This window comes from Myxine glutinosa, chromosome 6 (genome assembly GCF_964187855.1).
Source record: "Myxine glutinosa chromosome 6, kmMyxGlut1.1, whole genome shotgun sequence".
Taxonomy (NCBI): domain Eukaryota; kingdom Metazoa; phylum Chordata; class Myxini; order Myxiniformes; family Myxinidae; genus Myxine; species Myxine glutinosa.
The window spans coordinates 73,838,765-73,860,036 of record NC_136266.1 but is presented as its reverse complement, the minus strand read 5'-3'; the positions used below and the strand labels follow the sequence as shown (position 1 = coordinate 73,860,036).

Below are 21,272 nucleotides of genomic sequence, written 5' to 3'. Positions count from 1 at the left end.
GCTTGGCAGTATGGCATCACTCAAGGTCAGGTGTCAAAGATCCTGAAACGAAATGCTCAGAGGGGTGTCCCTACTCCAATACCGAGGTCAGGACGTCCCCGCAGAACCACAAGGAGGGATGATCGCCAGCTGCACCGGTTAGTCCGCAATGGCCGTACCAAGTCAGCTAATCGGCTTAGGGCTGAGTGGCAACAACTGACAAATGTGCCTGTATCCAGAAGGCTAGTCAACCAACGACTAGTTCAAGCAGGCTATCGTGCCAGGCATCCCCTGAGAAAGCCACGTCTGACCAGACAACACCGCCAGCGCCGATTGCAGTGGGCCAGAGAGCACTGTCAATGGCACCCAGGACACTGGAATCACGTGATCTTCAGTGACGAGTCTAGATTTCTGGTCTATCGTCAAGATGGCCGCGTCCGAGTGCGCAGACAAGTGCATGAAGCCTACAACGAAGATTGTATAGTGCCAAGAGTCCAAGCTGGAGGTGGTGGGGTGACCGTTTGGGCTGCTTTTCATGCAGGGGGCAAAACTGACCTGGTTGTTCTGAATGGAAACCTGAACCAGTTCAAGCACAGGGCCATTCTGGAAGAAACATTGCTTCCATTTGTTCGTGCAGCCTTTCGAGGAAACTTTGTCTTCCAAGATGACAATGCACGGCCTCATCGTGCTCGCATGATCCAACACTTTCTTGCTGACCGTAGTGTAGAGCATATGGAGTGGCCTGCCATGTCCCCGGATATGAATCCGATAGAGAACTTGTGGGCAGAATTAACGCGTCAAATCGACATCTTGGACCAGCAGCCTGCCTCTGTGAGTGAATTGCAGCAGGCTATTGTAACTGCATGGCAAGCGATTCCTGTCCAAACCTTGGCAAATCTCGTGAACAGCATGCCTCAATGTGTACGTGCTCTCCTGAATGCTCGTGGGGGTTACACGAAGTACTGAACTGTAATTTTACTGTCCGTAATCCCAGTCGTAATTTAACTTTTGTTTTTGTTAAAAAATTTTTGGCTAATCTGCAAAATAAAGAGATACTTCTGGAAAACGTGCAGAAGTTTAACACAGTACTGTCCGTGAATTGAGTTCGATATCAGTTTATATCACTTTCAAGGATCAATTTATTTGCTTCGAAATGTCAAATGTGGTTTTTGTTTCTTTTAAAGGTCACATTAACAAAATCTAGAATAATTTCAACATAATTCCAATGAACTTTTGGTTCTAAGTCATCTTGAAAAGTAAGTTCACCCCCACAAAAAAAATATTCCATATTAAATGCCAAGTCTGTATTAATTAATTTTTTATTAGATTTATTTATTTATTGTTATATTCTTTATTATTTATTATATTATATATATTATATTATTTTATATTTATTATTTATTATTATTATTTTATTTATTTATTTATTTATATTTACTTATTTATTAAATATTTATTTATATTAAATACTTATTTTTAATAAAAATAATATTTAATAATATTTTATCATTTTCATTAATATCATAATGCCCCTAACAACCCTTACCTTTACCAGAAACAATCGAAACTGTTGTGTGGGGCACATCATCATCATCATCATCATCATCATCATCATCATCATCATCATCATCATCATCATCATCATCATCATCATCATCATCATCATCATCATCATCATCATCACAATTATCACAATCATCGGCCTGTTTTCAGTTCACTGCAAGATGAAGGTCTCACTCATTTCACATTGGCAGTATTGGCATACTCACCAAGCTTACCAACTCTGGATTAATGAGAGAATTCGGGAATGAATTAGTAATTTGTTCAGGGTGCCGCTGATAACCCGATCTTCTACATCCACCAACAAGAAGTGCTTTCAAACGGGTCATCGGGCTTGATGTCCTTCCAATGGACGGCGCACACATCAATGTCTTGCACAGCATGCCAAACACCATGGTGACAGTTTATGGCTGGCCCGAGATTCAAACCCAGGCCAGATAGCTCAAAGGTAAGTTGTCTTATGGGTGAAGGCTCCAGGATATCCTGCCAACCCCTGCGGCACAGATAGATTGTACTAGATCAGAAATGTGATGATCTTCCATGCGATCCCCCATTTGGCCATACTTGCCTGTGGACTGAAGGGTCCTTTAGACATTTATATACAGTATGACAAAAGAGAAAGACGTCATTTTGTAAATTGTCTGTTTACTCACTAAACATCTCAACCCAAGTGTTTAAGTCCAACTGCACGATTAATAAATATATAATAACAATATCACACATTTGTATAGTGATTGTGTATAATTCCAGTTTTGATGGAAAATAACTTGTTGTGACCAGAAGGTGGTACCATATATGGGAGAGCTCTGGTAGCTTGCTTTAGGGAAGAACCGAGCATGGGGCAGGAAAGAATGATCAGATCTCATTCACAGCCTGGTTCACGGATAGCAATTGCGAAACAAGATGTCACTGAACATGAAGTTAAACAAGTACTGTAAACTCCATCCAGCACATGCTACCATGATCCATACTACCATAGGCCTGTCATAGTGAAAATGTACTCTTATTTTAATGGGATGTGTGTGGGGTGAGTGTTGTTTGTGGTAGAAAACAACAGAATTTATTACCTGAAATGTGGAGGCGCCATTACAAGAAAGATGGCTCCAGACTCATTTGGTACACTGTGCCCATCTCTTGGTGATCTTGAGGTTGCAGCTCCCTGCAATGGAATATTATTGTGTATGAATGAATTGAATGCAACTGTCTCCCACCACAAAGCTTCAGTCAAGATACAGCCGGGAATGTCGACAGAGATACCCGTGATAATTAATTAATTATGTCCTTTTCGTCAGCACCTGCACTGATATGTACAAGGTGTGTACATAGACTCATTGGCTTGACACGGTCTGTTCCTTCCCTTGTTCATTCTCCTTAGGCCCACCATTGAACAGACAACACCTGAAGCTTACACCAGCACATCCTCTTGGCCAACCAGCCAAGCATATACCAGCACTTTCTCTCAACCATCCAACCACAAGGTACATTGTACAATATTTCGAGTGGTGTTGATTTTTAAATCAAACATTTGTATAGTTGTAATCATAATAATGGATATAAGACACCAACCCAAACCTTGTGAGAAGTGCCGAGCGGCAGGGCTTGCTCCCAATCCAGACCAATGTGTACACAATTTCGTCACCATTTGTACAAATGACAAAATCAAACAAGAAAGACCAATCAGAGATTGCAGACCCTCGTCTGGACGTGTTTGTGAATTGTATCTTGTGGGGTGTTTTTGTACATTCTTTCATTATTTTGTATCACCCCACTTTCATCAGACACACGTGACACATGACATCCTCTTTGTAAAACTGAATTCAGTGTTGTATTTTAAATACTAGCAAGGGTACCCGCCCTATGGGCGGGGCTCCAATTGGGAAGCCCAAATGAAAAGGCAAAATATCAGAAATTGAAGGTTTTTTGTATTTTAAACGATTCATATAAACATCCGTTGTGTCATATCACACGCAAATCATCAAAATCTAAACAGTATCTTTAGAATTTCAATAAAAGCCACATCACTGTTCATATCGGTAAATATTATTCCATCGTGTTTCAAATCGTGATCGATACACTATGATCGTGATGATCGTGATCGTGAATCGTGATCAATAATCGTGTTCACAATCGCTATGTCGTATGTACTCCCGATACGTGCACCAAATTCCCGATACGTGTAACTGTACCAAATCAACAGTTAAAAGGAATTTGAGCCGAAAGCTGTTACGGCCTTGGCAAGATCGATGGAGACAGCGATCGGTTGGCGATCGATGGAGACATGTTGCTTTACCGGGTGCTGCACAAACGGCTGCACTGATCGCGCGGCACCCGGGAAAACAACATCATCACAATGAGAACAATGAACGTTATGCGAACGCGAATGTTATGCGGGAGTCCAAACCTGAGAATGCTGGAGACTAAAGCTGAAATTGGGAAACCTAAATAGCCTATTTTACTCCTGGAGATCCCAGGATTACCCACCCAAAATATCTTTCAGATCGGTTCTCCAGTTTTTACGTTACCTTCGAACAGACAGACAGACAGACAGACAGATGGACGGACATTTGGTGAATTATAGTAAGATATATATATATATATACAGACTTGGCATTTAATATGGAATATATATATTTTTTCTTGACTTGAGTTTACTTTCTGAACTCGGTATATCAATCTGGTGAGTTTCTTTTACGCTTCGGTGATTTCTTTGTTAAAAGAACAATGTCACTGATTGTCTGTCCCAGCAAGAAGTCAATAACAGGATTATATCACAGGTGGCGTGACAAAATGTACGGACAGGTACATTTGACGATTGGCTTCACAATCGGGTATATAAGGGTTGTTGCATTCTGTATTAGTGGAAAACAACTGCTGCACGTCTACAAAAGTTATTGCCGCTTCCCCTGGAGATGGTTCGTCATCTCGACAATGCTGTTTGTCATTTAGTGGTGGCTTTACAAAATTCCGGCATGAAACAGCGTGCTATTGCTCGGCAGTATGGCATCACTCAAGGTCAGGTGTCAAAGATCCTGAAACGAAATGCTCAGAGGGGTGTCCCTACTCCAATACCGAGGTCAGGACGTCCCTGCAGAACCACAAGGAGGGATGATCGCCAGCTGCACCGGTTAGTCCGCAATGGCCGTACAAAGTCAGCTAATCGGCTTAGGGCTGAGTGGCAGCAACTGACAAATGTGCCTTTATCCAGAAGGCTAGTCAAACAACGACTGGTTCAAGCAGGCTATCGTGCCAGGCATCCCCTGAGAAAGCCACGTCTGACGAGACAACACCACCAGCGCCGATTGCAGTGGGCCAGAGAGCACCGTCAATGGCAGCAGGGACACTGAAATCACGTGATCTTCAGTGGAAAGTCTAGATTTCTGGTCTATCATCAATATGGCCGCGTCTGAGTGTGCAGACAAGTGCATGAAGCCTACAACGAAGATTGTATAGTGCCAAGAGTCCAAGCTGGCGGTGGTGGGGTGACCGTTTGGGCTGCTTTTCATGCAGGGGGCAAAACTGACCTGGTTGTTCTGAATGGAAACCTGAACCAGTTCAAGCACAGGGGCATTCTGGAAGAAACATTGCTTCCATTTGTTCGTGCAGCCTTTCGAGGAAACTTTGTCTTCCAAGATGACAATGCACGGCCTCATCGTGCTCGCATGATCCAACACTTTCTTGCTGACCGTGGTGTAGAGCATATGGAGTGGCCTGCCATGTCCCCGGATATGAATCCGATAGAGAACATGTGGGCGGAATTAACGCGTCAAATCGACAACTTGGACCAGCAGCCTGCCTCTGTGCGTGAATTGCAGCAGGCTATTGACACTGCATGGCAAGCGATTCCAGTCCAAACCTTGGCAAATCTCGTGAACAGCATGCCTCGACGTGTACGTGCTCTCCTGAATGCTCGTGGGGGTTACACGAAGTACTGAACTGTAATTTTACTGTCCGTAATCCCAGTCGTAATTAAACTTTTGTTTTTGTTAAAAAAAATTTTTGGCTAATGTGCAAAATAAAGAGATACTTCTGGAAAACGTACAGAAGTTTAACACAGTACTGTCCGTGAATTGAGTTCGATATCAGTTTACATCACTTTCAAGGATCAATTTATTTGCTTCGAAATGTCAAATGTGGTTTTTGTTTCTTTTGAAGGTCACATTAACAAAATCTAGAACAATTTCAACATAATTCCAATGAACTTTTGGTTCCAAGTCATCTTGAAAAGTAAGTTCACCCCCACAAAAAAAATATTCCATATTAAATGCCAAGTCTGTGTATACATATATATATATATATATATATATATATATATATATATAATTTTTTTTTAATGAGGCTGTCCTTGGGGTCTTTTGCATCTGCGGAGTATTTTGGGTCATCAAGCTCCTATGGCTCTTTTGGGTCTTTTTTGTCAATGGGGTGTTTTGAGTCATCAGGGTATTTTGGGTCTTTTGAGTCTCCAGGGTCTTTTGGGTCTTTTTGGGTCCTCAGGGTCTTTTGGGTCCTTGGGGTCTCTTAGGGTCCTCTGGTTCTTTGTGCTTGTGAATACCTTCCCAATTATATCCTTTTCGTCAGTACCTTCGGAGTGTCATAGAAAGCTGACATCGAAGCCGGGAAAATCCATACACTGGGACTGGGAAAAATCCCAGAACTGGCGGAAAGCATCTGTAAATGGACATTTATGCAAAGAACTGTAAACGCATATGTAATAAACACCCCAAAAAAACCTCAATCAATATGTAGCATTTGAAAATTGTAATTTCTATAACTGTTAACTGGGAAATAAAAATCTCAATGAAAATTTACATAAAAACAGTAAACACATCTGTAAACTAAATAAATAAATAAATAAATAAAGAAATAAGCCTAAATTGATAGCTTGCAGCAGGTGGGTGATGCCTATAATCATAAAGCTTCTATTTATTGTGTACCTACATATAAAGCACGGTTTGTTGTTGCTTACACAATGTATTAGCATACCCCACTGGTACATATACAAACATACACATATTCATATTCTGTTTATATTAATGTGCATACACGTACACACACTGCCTGCATTTGTCAATATGAAAGATGAAAATGTGAAAAGGATCTTATTCTGAAAAAGTAAAGTGAATGAGTTCAGTTACTTTGGAATTAATGAGTTGGAACCATAGGCCTAGTTTGAAAATGGACATTTATGCAAAATGGACATCTATATTAACAAGCATTCTGAGTATTGCGCTGCAATACATGTCCCCTACCAAAGTTCAAAGTGCCATAACTTTGTCAAAAATGATCGAATATGCAAATTTATGCATGGTTGATGCTGGTTTTCAAACTTGATCTGATGTATGCTGAGACACATGTGTGTCACGCCTCGCCTCGTTGATAAGCCCGCAAGGTCGCTCCGTGGAGTGGCCTGCACGTATTGCACTGTGTGAATTATATAATTACCAACTCACGGTCTGAGGTACTAGCGATTCAAGAGATATCTATTTTTTCAATATTTTCGTTTAATTAACGATATCTGCCAAACCACGTGCCCTACCGCAAATTCCAAAAGGACATTTTCGTGCTGAATAGATCTGTGAAGTTTCCCCTCGATTGGATCAAAAATGAAGGAGGAGCTCGGTTTTAAAGGTTCATGCTTAAAAATGTCATAACTCTGAAACCATGTGATGCATGACGTGATGCTCGCTGACTTTTTTTGTTCGACATGTGTATGCGATTCTGCCTGCAAAGTTTGGCCTCGATCTGTTCAGCCGTTGCAGAGAAAAAGGGGTTTTCGTGTTTTCACGAAAAACAATATGGCGTCCGAACCACGTGACCTGTGACGTCATAATTACCATTAAAATATTCTATAGACCGAGTCCCCCCTATGGTGAAAATTTGATCTCAATCGGTCATATTATTGCAGAGAAAATCTTTTTTAAAGGAAATTAAAACTTTAAATGGCACTGAGTTAAGGATCATCAGAATTATCAGAATTCCCACAGTTCAAAGTGCCATAACTTTGTCAAAAATGATCGAAACGTCGTGAAGTTCGAACTTGACCTGTAACTTATCATGAGCAAACCATTTGGCAAGTTTGAAATCATTAGCATTAAGCGTTTAGAAAAAAAGTCCGGAAAACTGTTCTTTGCATGACGGACTGACAGACCGACAGACTGACAGACTGACAGACTCACAGACTGACGGACTGACGGACTGACAGACTGACAGACTGACAGACTGACGGACTGACGGATTGACAGACGGAGGGACGGCGTGCAAACCTATAGTCCCCTCCGGTATACACCGGTAGGGCACTAATAATGGTGAGCTAGGTCTGACTTCAAAATTACCGTTTGTTAGTGTAGTTGCAGTGTACGTGAAATCACAACTACAGTTTATGTTCATTATTGTTACTCACGTTTAAATACGGGATGTTTTATCTAAATTGTAAACTACTGAAAAAAATATAAATGGGGGCATTGCCCCTCCTGCCCACCTCCCCAAACTCCGCGGGTGGTTGGAACACTTGCTACTCATCAACATTTATGCCATGAGGGAACTTTGTTTGAAGTTTGTGTATCCAAAAAGACGCGTCTCAGGATTGTCAGGAGAACACTGAAACTTGCAGGATGGCAACACCTTTCACCTTGTGAAAATACACAAATGGTTTAAGGTGTGGAATCGATAACAATGCTTGATATTTCACCCTCTCCATCCCTCACAGAGCACTGAGAAATGGGGCTGATGATCCCGTCTCTGTCATAAGCCGTGATATTACCGTCAGATCGAGAGGTGGGTTTGAATATCTGGAACGACCTGTGTCTGTTGGATCCACAATGGGTTTGAGGGACTGCTTCATTATGAGTGTTAGTTTGGCTGGGGATTGCTCGCCTCCTTTTCGTGAAGGACACCGTGGGATATTTAACATCCACCAACTAATGTCGGCAAACCCTCCCCAGCAACTCCAAGACCCATGGGTTCTTCCATTAACCCCATCTGGGTTACACTCCCAAAATCCAGACTTACTTCCTTCCTCCACTCTTTTTTTTTGTCCTCTTTTTTTCCCATCTTTTTTTACTCTTTTCATTCCTTTTCACCAACAACCTAATCTCAGATCATCAATTTGGTTTCAGACCAGGTCACTCCATCTTGGACATGCTGCTTATACTCACCCAACAACGGATGGAGGCCATCAATGTCAGGCATGAGATCAGAGCTGTCGATCTGGACATATTTCTTGCTTTTGATACAGTCTCACATCATGCCTTACTCTCGAAACTCTCTGCCTATGACATCCAAGGTCATCTCCACTCTTGGGGCTTACTGACTTCCTCTACTCCCGTAGACAACAGTGGCACTCAACAGAATCCTTTCATTTCCTCTACCTGTCAAAGCTGGAGACCCCCAAGGCAGTGTTTTTGGCCCAGTCCTATTCCTGATCTTCATCAATGATCTCTCTGACTCCGTGGAAAATCCTTTTTATCTATTTGATGATGTCTGCACCCTCTTCTTTCTCTTTAGAACTTGAAAAATCACAAGCTAGTCAAACACTAGGAATTTGTCTTTCAATCTTAACAAATCTCGCACTCTCACTTTCTCTCTCTGAAAGGACTATCTGGCAAAGCTCTCTTCCATCTACTTTCTTAACAATCCTCTTGAGGAAGTTTAGTCATTCAAACTCCTGGGTCTCAGTATAAGCCATCATCTTTCTTGGGAAAACCACATTTCAAAGTTGGCCTCCAAAGCCAGCTGCCAACTGACCTCCTCCATTGTACAAAGCCTTTCTTTGGCACACCTGAACTTCTATCCACTTACAAGGCCTTCATCTTCAGCTACATTACTGCTCTCCCCTTTGATATGGTTCCCCTGTCTCAAATCTTGCTCAGCTTGCTCCCATGGTAATCAAGGCTTTCAAAATATTTGGAATCTCCAACAATTAAGCTGAGTCTATGGTCCTATCACTTCGCCATTGCAAACAGGTCACTCTGTCTCCTACCGCCTCCTTTCAGGTCTTGCATCCTCTTCTGTTTCTGTGCTTGGCCCTCCCCCTCCCCCGCCACGTTTCTCTAGGGGTCACCGGGTCAACCATCAACCACCTTCTGATGAAACTGCCCAAATGCAGGCTCAATGCTTACTTCGACTCATTCGTTCCTCTTTTTTCTTCCACTTCCACATTCTCGTAAATCAAATTCTTCCCTCCAGTTCTTCAAGACAGCTGTTCAACACCATCTTAGATTGCCCTCATTCAAAAACCATGGTATTTTCTGCCCTTGTTAATTTCCTTCTGTTTCGCAGCATCTTGTCCACCCTAACCTGTCAAACCGTAACCTGTCAAACCGTAACCTGTCAAACCTCGACTTTGATTATGCAACTGGACCAGACGGCAACAGCTCGCAGGTCCTAAAATCCTGCTCTGCCGCTCTTTCACACCCTCTCTCTGTTCTGTTCATGCTCTCTTTTACTCAAGGTCATCTGCCATCAGCTTAGAAATCAGCAAACATTACCGCTTTACACAAAAAATGTGCAAAAACAGAGCATTGCAACTACAGACCAATCAGCCTGCTCCAAATTATCAGCAAAGTCATGGAATCCATCATTGCTTTGGATATCAAATCTTTCCTCTTCTCCAAAGGCTTGATCTCGGATCATCAATTTGGATTCAGACCAGGTCATTCTACTCTGGACATGCTGCTTCTGCTGTTGCAACAATGGATGGAGGTCTTCAAAGCCAAACAGGAAACCAGAGCTGTCTCCTTTGACATATCTCGTGCCTTCGATACGGTCTGGCACCCCACCCTGCTCACCAAACTTTCCTGCTATGGTATCCATGGAAATCTCCACTCATGGCTTGCGGACTTCCTCTCTGGTCGTAGTCAGCATGTGGCCCTGACTGGGGTTTCTCTCATTTCCCCTTCCTGTTCAGGCTGGAGTTCCCCAAGGCAGTGTTCTGGGCCTTGTGCTTTTTCTGGTCTTCATCAATGATCTCTCCGTCTCTCTGGGAAATCCTCTCTATCTCTTTGCTGATGACTCCACTCTCTGCCGCTCCATTCCTCATCCCTCAGATCGGCAGTCTGCAGCCTTCTCACTCTCTGCAGACCTGGACAAAATAATAGACTTGTCAAACAAGTGGAACATGTCTTTCAATCCTGACAAATCTCACACTCTTTCTCTGTCTCTCCGAAAAGACCGACTGGACAACCCTCCCATCTACTTTCTCAACAATCCTCTCCAAGAAGTTATGTCACTCAAGCTTTTGGGTCTCACTATCTGCCATGATCTTTCCAGGGGAAAACCACATTTCCAAGCTGGCCTCCAAAGCCAGTCACCAACTGGGCATCCTCCGTCGTGCAAAGTCCTTCCTTGGCACACCTGAGCTCCTCACCACATACAAGGCTTTCATCCGCAGCTCAATGGAATACTTCTGTCCCCTCTGGGCTGGTGCTCCTGCCTCACACCTAGCTCGGCTTCACGCTATTGAAACCAAAGCTTTCAGAATCATTGTGGTCTCTCACGATGAAGCTAACTCTGAGGGCCTTTCACTCACTCACCGCAGGCAGGTAGATGGTCTTTCTGTCTTCTACCGACTCCTCTCCAGCCTAGCTTCCCCAGCTCTGTCTGTGCTCTGTCCCCCAAATATTCCTACAGGTCACACAAGATCTGTCAGCAACCCTCTTCTCGTGAAATTGCCAAAATCAAGACTCTCTGCTCACCTTCACTCTTTCTTTCTTCTTGACACCCGCTTCTGGAACAAACTCCCTCACTCACTTCAATCCCACTCCTGCCTCTAGGTCTTTAAAACAGCTGTTCACCACCATCTCTTATCTTCCCCCATCCAAAACCTTGATATTTTCTCCCCTTGTTAATTCACCCCAGATCCACTTTTCTGAAACACCGACTTCTTTCCTGGAAGTCCTAGCAGTGTCCATTTGTTTTTTTCCTGTCCCACCCCCTTCCCCCATCCCATGGCCCCACCCCTCCGATCTCCCGATGTCCCTGTTCTCTACTGTTGTACTTGTGTGCTTTCCTCTCTCTCCCCATGTTGTCTCCCGCTCCCTTTATTATATGTTTTATGTGTCCGTTTGTGTTTTCTGTGATTAATGTTAGCTCTTACACGAGCCTCGATCTTGTATATAAAAAACAAAACAAACAAAAAAAACCCTATGTGTTCTCTCCTGCCCCCCCCCCCCCCCATTTCTCCCCAAGCCTATTTTTGGTTAAGTCTTCCTACAACTGGGCCTTAAATTCTGCTGTTGGCGTTTACCCACTGTCTCTCCTGTTCCTTTTGCGTGCATCTCTGCTGTTCCTTTTTTGTCCTGTTACGTTTTGATCCGTGCATTGTATGAGTTCTCATACCATTGTATGTATGAAAAAGGAATGTTGATTTGCCTTTCTGATGTGGTTTAATCACACTCTTAACTCAAGTACCTCAGGCAGGCACTGCACTGCCATCTCATGTCATCCCTTAATGCTAACCATGATCTTTTATACCCCTTTAACCCTCTGCTTTGCAGGACACTGTATTGCATCCCCTCAATCTTTTCCTGTTCATTCCTTCCTTTTCTTGTCTTGTCCATTTGTGGCTCCATTTGCCCCATCACCAGATTGGTGCCTTTTTACTCTCTGCCACCTTAACCTTCCGTTAGACTCGATCTATACTATAAAAAAGCCATTTGTGTGTGTGTGTGTGTGTGTGTGTGTGTGTGTGTTTGTGTGTGTGTGTGTGTGTGTCTGTGTGTGTGTGTTTGTGTGTGTGTGTGTGTGTGTGTATGTGTGTGTTTGTGTGTGTGTGTGTGTGTGTGTGTGTGTCGCCATTTTTACTCAGACATTGCTGAACGGATCTTCGTCAAACTTTCAGGTGTTTGTCAGTGAGTGCCAGGGAGTGTTTTAGCCAAAATATATATATATATATTTGAAAAAAAAAGGTCGATCTTTTGGGAGATTAAAAGAAAAATCGCTCTATAGTGCCAAAACCTTTTTGATTAATGACAGTTATATACAAGTACACATACGCATAAATAAATACAAAACAATTACCAGACATTTGAACACAAAAAATCAAACAAATCAAATTCAATCAAACAATTCTGGTAGCTGTCAAAGTTGGAAGTAAGTCTTCTTCTTCTTCCTGAAGTCATCAAACTTAAGTCAGAAACGTGATCAACTTCACATTCAGCAGCAGATATTCAACAAAAAGGTAAAATAATGATTTGACATTTGTGATGGATTTTGATTTGGATGTAATTGCTTTTCCATTATATTTGCCTTCATTTCAAATATGTTAATGTTTCTTTTTCGCTTGAGCAACGCCGGGTACTCCAACTATAAATGCTTATATACTTTACTCAGGGTACAAATATACAAATGCAAGTACAACTTTGTCTGGGGGGTAACATAGTCTATGTGGCCGCGGCCTCATGCAGGGGTGTGGCGGGCCGGGAGAGGGGCATGAATTCTCTATGTAAATGTGTACCGTGTCGCACTCCCTTGTGTTGGTGGCAGAGGGTATTACAATTTCCTTTTTTTACCTGGATAACAAACACTGAGGTTAAAGCATTCTTTCCACAGGAAAAAAATTTCTCCTTCCCCTTTCCCCTCCCCCCAAAACGGAGGGGCCTGTCAAAGCCACCCTCCCACCCCACCAAAATATGTATATGTAGTATATCTCTCCCTTAAACCCCCCTCCCCTCCCACTTCCACTCCCTTCCTCTCCCCTCCCCCTCCTGCCACCCCTCTCCCCAGCAATGCAGGGTACTTCAGCTAGTCTTGTATAAACAAGGCCGAAAGTCTAACAGCAGCGTAGCCAGGCTTTTAAAATATTGTGAACCACAAACACATGATTAGCGTTTTAAACAGTCGCTAATGCTTTTTATAACATTAAACAAAGAAATTTGGAGGAATCCCGACTACCGTGAGGTAAGTTTTACTTACAGAACTGAGGGAAGATCTACTGTAATCTAGATTATACTCCATAAGGGTTGGGTACGTACCGTTTTGTTGGAAGACCCGTAACGTCGATGCTTTCGATATTTGATGGTCATTTTAACAATCGGTTTGTTTGTGTTTCACACTGAATGAAAAACGTAAAGGTAGAGCATGGTGATTGTGATGTATGACAGGTTCGACAATATGTTCGGCATGAAGGGCATATAAATCAAAATGACGGTGTGTGGAGAGTCAGCCGCCGTACCGCCGTAATGACATCAGACGTAATCTAATCACATCACCCTGTCATGTGACCAGATCCACAGCTCTGATTGGTATACGTTTGAGGTGACATACATACATACATACAGATGGACAAACACTGTTCTAGACAGCTTTGCCCTATGGGCTATGCTGCAAAAAAAAAATCCTTGCCCTTTTCTCCCCAATCGTCCCACACTTCCCCTCATACTCCCTACCCCCAGACCCTCTTTCCAATTTTCCTAGTTGGTGAGCAACTGTGCTAATCGGTGATTCCTTCAGTTTTGAATAACTGCCAAAATTGTTAATAATTGGCCTGAATAAGAGTTGTGATTACATGTTATTGTTCTGCGGGGGCAATTACTCGTGATCATGCCAGTCATTTTCTGTCACCCATTCAGCCCTTGCGGTAATTACCTGGTGCTTCCTGATCACCAGTGGAGGATTTTAGCTCCACAGAGATGCACAATTATTTACATGTGCTGAAACCAGCTCGTTCATTGTTCGAACCACTTTTGGCATGGTTTAAATCCACATAAATTTAAACCGACGGAATTCGATTTATATTTGATTGCCCACCTCTGTTTCCTCATCCCACAATTGTCTTGTCTGTGGAAACGACTTCTTTCATTTGTTGACTCGTTCTCCTCCACCGCAGTCCTTCGCGCAAGTGCTGCCCATTGTCCCCTCATGATTTCTCCCGTACCCCTCTTTGATCACTTCTGCTCTCGGTGACCCCTTTATACTCTCTACTGGATTCCCCTCTGCTCCCTCCAATTGGATGTCGGAATGAGGCCTAGTCTCCTTTCTGCCACTCATTGGCTAGTGTATAGTTTTGTCTCCCCATTCTCTTTTGAGCCCTCGTCAGTCTGTGAATCTTCTTCTCTCTGCAGTTTGGCTCTTCCATTCGCCTTGATTTCTGCATACAAAATAAATAATTGCCATGATAGTTTGTGGCCTTCCCTTGTGATAAAAACAAGGACATGGAGTATGTAACAATGAAAGGTTAAATGTACTTTTCTCATTCTGCATCAATCTTGTTTACAGTCTCAAAACTGCGAGAAGCTTTTGAGCTGGATTGGAACATGAACAGGTATGTGATCGAATGCAGGAACCGTAAGTGTACTCATTCTCTCACCCAAGGACATCAGGTTCCTTCGACTGCTCTCACCTAGTAGCAGTAAACAGAATAATTTGTGTGAAAACTTGTTTACGAGAAGGATGAGTTGGGCAATCGCATTATGCTCAGGGCAATGTATGGCAGCATGTAATGATTGCTTTGGCAACGAAAGGGGACAATCATTTGTTTGCGTCACACATTAATGGGCAGTGATGTTTGGGCGATGATTAGCGGGGAAAGGCCAACGGTGTCTACGCTCCATCAGTCAGGTGTGGCCACCTGCTCCGTCAACTTTCCCACAACCCGATTCTAGCAATTTGCTGCATCGTCCTGTCTCCACTCGAGGTGTGTAAGATCATTTTTGAGATTTCATTGATGTCTTCTTGTCCTGTGTGAATTAGCAGAAACAAAAAATAAAATACCTGTGTGCTGTCTACAACCTCTTGTGTGTATGTCAAGTTGCAATTGGGTCACAGATACAAATTGGGTGCTGAAAGTAGGTCATGTATGCTCTCTACAACCTCTCTTCATAGTAGATGGCATTACGTGTTATGCCTTGTTGCTAACAGTATGTTTAGTGTTTATATATATATATATATATATTTTTTTTTTTTTTTTTTTTTTAAAGAAATGTTTCATTTAAAAATTGAGCAATTGACTTAATTTGTTGCTTATGTCACCAGTAAAGTGCTTGAGAAAAAACGTTTAGTTGGCTGTTTTTATCCTTGTTGTTCCGGAGCCAAGAGCCGTTGCTTTGGAGGAGATGACGTAATGCCCTCAAAGCATAACCTCAAACGTTACCATTCTGCAAAAGTGCAAGTGTCGCTGTTCTCTTCATCATACTCAGGAAGGAACGGTTATCGAGACGCATGGAAGGTATTGTGAATGAGACCTTGAGGCTTGGAGGTGATCACCAGTCCACGGTCCTGCCGTCTGGTCAACCAGGAGACCTAGGACGTGTTGATGAGATTGCCAATGGACTTGGTGAGCTTTTCGCTTTTCACTCCCAACAATGCACTTATAATTAATCGAATGTATATGCTCATGATGGTAGCAGTTCGAATGAGGAATGGATTGTTTATTCATCATATCCAGCTGCGTCTGCACTCCACAGGACCTGACCCGTGATGACATGATTTTCAGTTATTTTTTTAGTTATTGCATGTTGGCATAATTAGATGGGGATGTTGCATCATGGGGCATGTGGGATTTGCCTGGCTTTTCCTCCATGAGATAAGGACTGCATGACACAGAGACCTCCCCCAAATGCAGACATGACAGCTCGCTTAATCTTTTCTGAGAAAGGCCATACACTCCATGAAGCTTATTCCTGGAGTGATGTGGAAAATGACCTGCACTGCAATCAGGAATGATCACAACAGCAATTAATTTTACCAACTGCTGTGGTCACAAGAGTTAACCGAGCAGTTTTTTTTTTTTTGTATAGAAGATTGAGGCTCGTGTAACAGCTAACATTAATGACAAAAAAAAACAAACGGACACATAAGACGAAATAAAGGGAGCGGGAGACAAGATGGGGAGAGAGGGGAAGCACACAAGTACAACATTTGAGAGCAGGGACATCGGGAGATCTGTGGGAGGGAGAGGGCTTGGGGGGAGGAGGCTTGGGAAGGGGGCGGTGGGGGGTGGGAGAGGTAAAAAAAAACACATGGACACAGCTAGGACTTCTAGGAAATAAGTCCGTATTTCAGAAAAGTGGATCTGGGGTGAATTAACGGGGGTAGAAAAGATCAAGGTTTTGGATGGGGGAAGATAAGAGACGGTGAAACATCCCCCATCCTTCCGAGACAGTTAATCCTCTTTAGCGGCTTCTTCCCTACCTCTTTCAGGTGGTTCACATGACCAGGTGGTTCACATGCTTCTTGTGAATGGCTTTCTTCATATACGAAGGGAAAGCTAGCCTGGTATTTGTTAATGATTAGGGCAGCCTGCTTGGGATCCTATGATCGTGCGTTCAAGAGTTCCTCGTCAGGGAACACACAGCACATGCATTCAAAGAATGAATCGAAAGAATGAGGCTCGATCCAATCGAACAAAAGACTAAAATCTCAAGTTTATTGTTCTGCAAATTGCTAAACGTCTGACGATGAATGTTAAAGCATAATTCAATTTGACATTCTATGTGAGTTGTGAAGAATCTAGTGCCCAGCAATGAGACATTCAAATTGCGATTAGAATTGTGTTTTCGTGCAATCACATGATGGGAACGTGGATCTGAAAAAGAAACAAATGCAATGCAAAGCTCTCGGCATCGAGACATAAGGCTGGGGTTTGGTGCTCGACTGATTTGCACACATCGTGTACACAGCAAGGCATCATTCACTCAGCATGGATGAAATTAACATTAGCGATTAAGGAATACACATGAACAAATTTCAATACAAAGTGGAGGCTCATGCAAGAGCTAGAGCACAAGACAGAACAGATAGAGCATAGTGGAAGATGGGGAAATGCAACAACAGCAGAGTAGGAAGACAGAGGGGGTGAACAAGCTCAAACACAGAACTATGGGGGTGAAGAAAGAGGAGGGGAAGAATGGGAATTTTTCGGGAATGGAACAAAAAACGGAAAGGAGGATGAGGGGAGAGGGGAGAGATAACCTAGAAAGGAAGAGGTGGGATTGAGGAGTGTTAATGAGGGTAGAAAGGATCATGGGTTTTTCATGGGAGAAGAGGAGGAGGTACTGAACAGCCATCTTGAAACCTTGGAAGGAAGAATGGAATTGGATAGACTGAGGAAGTTGATTCCACTGATGCGAGAAAAGAAGAACAAATGAGTTGAGTAAATTTTCAAATTCCAAATGCATACGTTTTGAAATTCCACACACAACCACAAACACATACACGGATGCACAGATACACAAAATACGAAAGTGCAGCAAAAGATACATACCGATTAAAATTGTATTTCACAGTACCATCAGGAGTTGAAATGTTCACCGATGGAAGGAAGCTTCTGTGTACAAAGGTAGGAATGTTTGGAAGTTCTCTCGAGGTTCGTGCGGAGTCCACACGAGTGCATGTTGAGAGTCCCTAAACCCTGTGGGCAGTCAACTCCTTTAGAAACTCCATAGCAGAACAGCTCTGAGGCTCAACATGTGCTTACTAGACCACAAAAGAAGAACTTCGACCTTGTGCGCAACACCCAGTGGGTGGTCAGACGTAAAGGAATGCACGTCAGGTCAGGTGACAGCGCATACCGTAGACTGAGCAACCTCGAACCCGGGGCACAGGCCAAGCACAGGACACGGCCTGAGCGAAGCCTGGTGGTCGTAAATCATTGTCCGTCGGCAGCCGTTCATGCACAGACTTCACATCTGCCACCACCACCGGGACAACTTTCCACTTCCTGTGTGCCAACTCAAACTTCTCCACAGCAAGTCTTTACCAGTCTTTTTGTACCTTTCTACCATCCTCAATTGCTTCCTCTACTCTTTTGAGACCTACACTTTGGTACCTTGATGGGGTCCTTGGTGGACCAGAAGCTTTGACAAATACCCTGCTTTTTCACACTGAGATATCTAAATGTACCTTGACCCAGAACCTGGTCGATTTTTTGTTGCAGGAACCTGAAAGTTCTGGATTTAAAGGGATAATTGATTTGACCTCGAACGTAGGTTCACATATTACATACACTGTTCATGGTGCTATCCAATTATTTTCACACTTTTTGAGATTCAGTGATAGGAAGTTTAATGAACTTCAATCCACATGGATTTGAGTTAAAAACAAACAGGAAACTGAAACTTACACACTTTGCCATCCTTTGATCACAAAATTTTTCCGGAAGTTTTGCGATTTATTTTAAACGAGTTTTAAGCCTGTCAAAAATGACGGTTTGGAACAGTTTTTGACGTACAGCCACATGAGCATGCCAAAGTCTGAAGTCTGGGCCTAGTGTCAGTGGTGCTTATATCATCTTTATTTATTAGACATCCTACAGATGTAAATGTACACTCGTTTTACTCTGCGCGCATTACACATCACGTGCAGAAAATTTGACCTCCCTGTGCTTTGTATTTATTGTGATTAAAACAAAACCGCTTCTGTACACCGACCTTGAGGCTCAGTTTGCAAGCCACCGTCTACAATTCCAATGTAAGAGGCATAATTACTCTTCTTTTGGGCCTTCGGATTCCTTGGGGTCTTTTGTGTCCTCTGGATCATTTGGGTCCTCTGAGTCATTTGGGTCCTTGGGATATTTTGGGTCTCAGTGTCTTCAGCATCTTTTGTGTCTTTTGGTTCTTCTGGTTCATCGGTGTCTTTTGGGTCATTAGAGTTTTGGGTCCTCTAGGTCTTTTGAGTCATTTGAGTATTTTGGGTCCCTCGATCTGGATCTTTGGGGTATTTTCGGTCTTCGGGGGCTTTTTGGTCTTCTGGGTCCTTTCAATCTTTTTGGTCTTCAGGGTTTTTTTGGGTCTTCTTGGTCTTTAATGGTATGTTTGGGTTTTTGAGGTATTTTCGGTCTTCTGGGTCTTTCGATCCTTTCAGTAACTGGGATCTTTTGGGTCTTCAGGCTCTTTTCAGTCTTTAAGGTTCTTTGGGTCCTTTGGGTCTTTGGGGTCTTTTTTGTCTTCAAGGTTTTTTCGACATTTTTGGTCTGCAGGGTATTTAAAGGTCTTTGGGGTATTTTTGGGTCATCAGGGTCTTTTGGGTCTTTGTGGTCTTTTGGGTCTTTAAGAGTCTTGGGGTCTTTTGGGTATTCGGGGTTTTTATGGGTCTTTGGGCAATTTTGGGTCTTCAGGGTCTTTTGGGTTTTTGTGTTTTTTTTGATTCTTTAAGTGTGTTGGTGTCTTTGGGGTATTTTGGGTTTTCACCATCTTTTCGGTCTCCCAAGTCCTCTGGATCATTTGGGTCCTTGGGGTCTTCAGGGTCTTTAAGGGTCTTTGGGGTATTTTGGGTCTCAGGGTCTTTGGGGTGTTTTGGGTCTATGGGGTATTTTGGGTAATCAGGGTCTTTTGGGTGTTTAACAGTCTGTAATGGTCTTCAGGTTATTTTGAGTCTTCGGGATATTTAAGGGTATTTGGGGTATTTTTGGGCCTCCGGGGTGTTTATGAGTTTTGGGTCTTTCCCCAAATTGGTGGGTCTTTAAGGGTCTTCAGGTCTTTAGAGTCTTTGTGGTCTTTTGGGGTTTTGGGGTCTTTGGGTATTTTGGGTCTTTGTGATATTTTGGGTCTTTAACAGTCTTCAGTGTATCCGGGGTCTTCAGGGTATTTTGGGTGTTTGGGCACATGGGGTCCTCAATGTCTTTTGTGTCTTTGGGGTATTTTTGGGTCATCAGGGTCTTTTGGGTCAACAGGGTCTTTTGGGTCTTTGTGGTCTTTTGGGTCTTTAAGAGTCTTGGGGTCTTTTGGGTATTCGGGGTCTTTATGGGTCTTTGGGAAATTTTGGGTCTTCAGGGTCTTTTGGGTTTTTGTGGTTTTTTGGATCTTTAAGGGTCTTGGTGTCTTTGGGGTATTTTGGGGTTTCGCCATCTTTTCGGTCTTCTAAGTCCTCTGGATCATTTGGGTCCTTGGGGTCTTCAGGGTCTTTAAGGGTCTTCAGGGTATCTGGGGTCTTCAGGGTGTTTTGGGTGTTTGGGCCCATTGGGTCCTCAATGTCTTTTGTGTCTTTGGGGTATTTTGGGTCTTCAGAGTCCTTGGGTCTTCTGGGTCCTTGGGGTATTTTGGGTCCTTTGGGGCATTTGGGTCATCGGGATTGTTTTGGTCTTTTGGATCCTCTGGGTCTTTTGGGTCTTTTGAGTCTTCCTGGTATTTTAGGTATTTAACAGTCTTCAGGGGTTTTGTGGTCTTTTGGGTCTTTGGGGTTTTTTTCGGTGTTTGGGGTCCATTGGGTCTTCAGGGTCTTTTGGGTCTTCAGGGTATTTGGGATCTTCAGAGTCCTTGGGGGTCTTCTGAATCATTGGGGTCTTTTGGGTCCTCCTTGTCATTTGGGTCCTTGTGGTTGTTTGGGCCTTTTGGATTCTCGGGGTCTTTTGGGTCTTCAGGGTCTTTTCAGTCTTTTGGGTCGTTGGGGTCTTTTGGGTCTTCAGGGTATTTTGGGTCTTCAGAGTCCTTGGGATTTTCTGAGTCTTCATGGTCTTTTTTACCTTTAACAATCCACAGCTTATTTTGGGTCTTCAGAGTCCTTGGGGTTTTCTGAGTCCTTGGGGTATTCTGGGTCTTCATGGTATTTTGTATCTTTAACAGTCTACAGGGGATTTTGGGTCTTCTGGTATTTTGGGTGTTTGGGGTCTTTTGGGTCTTCAGAGTCCTTGGGGTTTTCTGGGTCCTTGGGGTATTCTGGATCTTCATAGTCTTTCGTGTCTTTAACAGTCTATAGGGTATTTTGGGTGTTTGGGGTCCATTAAGTCTTTGGGGTCTTCTGGGTCCTTGGGGACTTTTGGGTCCTCAGAGTCTTTTAGATCTTTTAACCGGTTGATACACAGTCAT

The 21,272-nt window shown here is 43.1% G+C and overlaps 1 protein-coding gene across 13 annotated transcripts in view; it reads left to right on the top strand.

Moving 5' to 3' along the window:
• LOC137429976 (supervillin) overlaps nucleotides 1-21,272 on the top strand; it is a 205,371-nt gene that overhangs the window by 69,307 nt on the left and 114,792 nt on the right. For 9 of the 13 annotated variants that reach the window (XM_078780015.1, XM_078780012.1, XM_078780013.1 and 6 more), the window contains exons 2-5: nucleotides 2,915-3,017; nucleotides 8,243-8,310; nucleotides 14,749-14,794; nucleotides 15,669-15,805. In XM_078780015.1, coding sequence (XP_078636141.1) covers nucleotides 14,787-14,794; nucleotides 15,669-15,805 — 145 coding nt within the window. In that variant the 5' untranslated portion in view covers nucleotides 2,915-3,017; nucleotides 8,243-8,310; nucleotides 14,749-14,786. The remainder of the gene's footprint in view (nucleotides 1-2,914; nucleotides 3,018-8,242; nucleotides 8,311-14,748; nucleotides 14,795-15,668; nucleotides 15,806-21,272) is intronic. The other 4 variants (XM_078780018.1, XM_078780016.1, XM_078780017.1 and 1 more) reach the window with 1 other exon arrangement.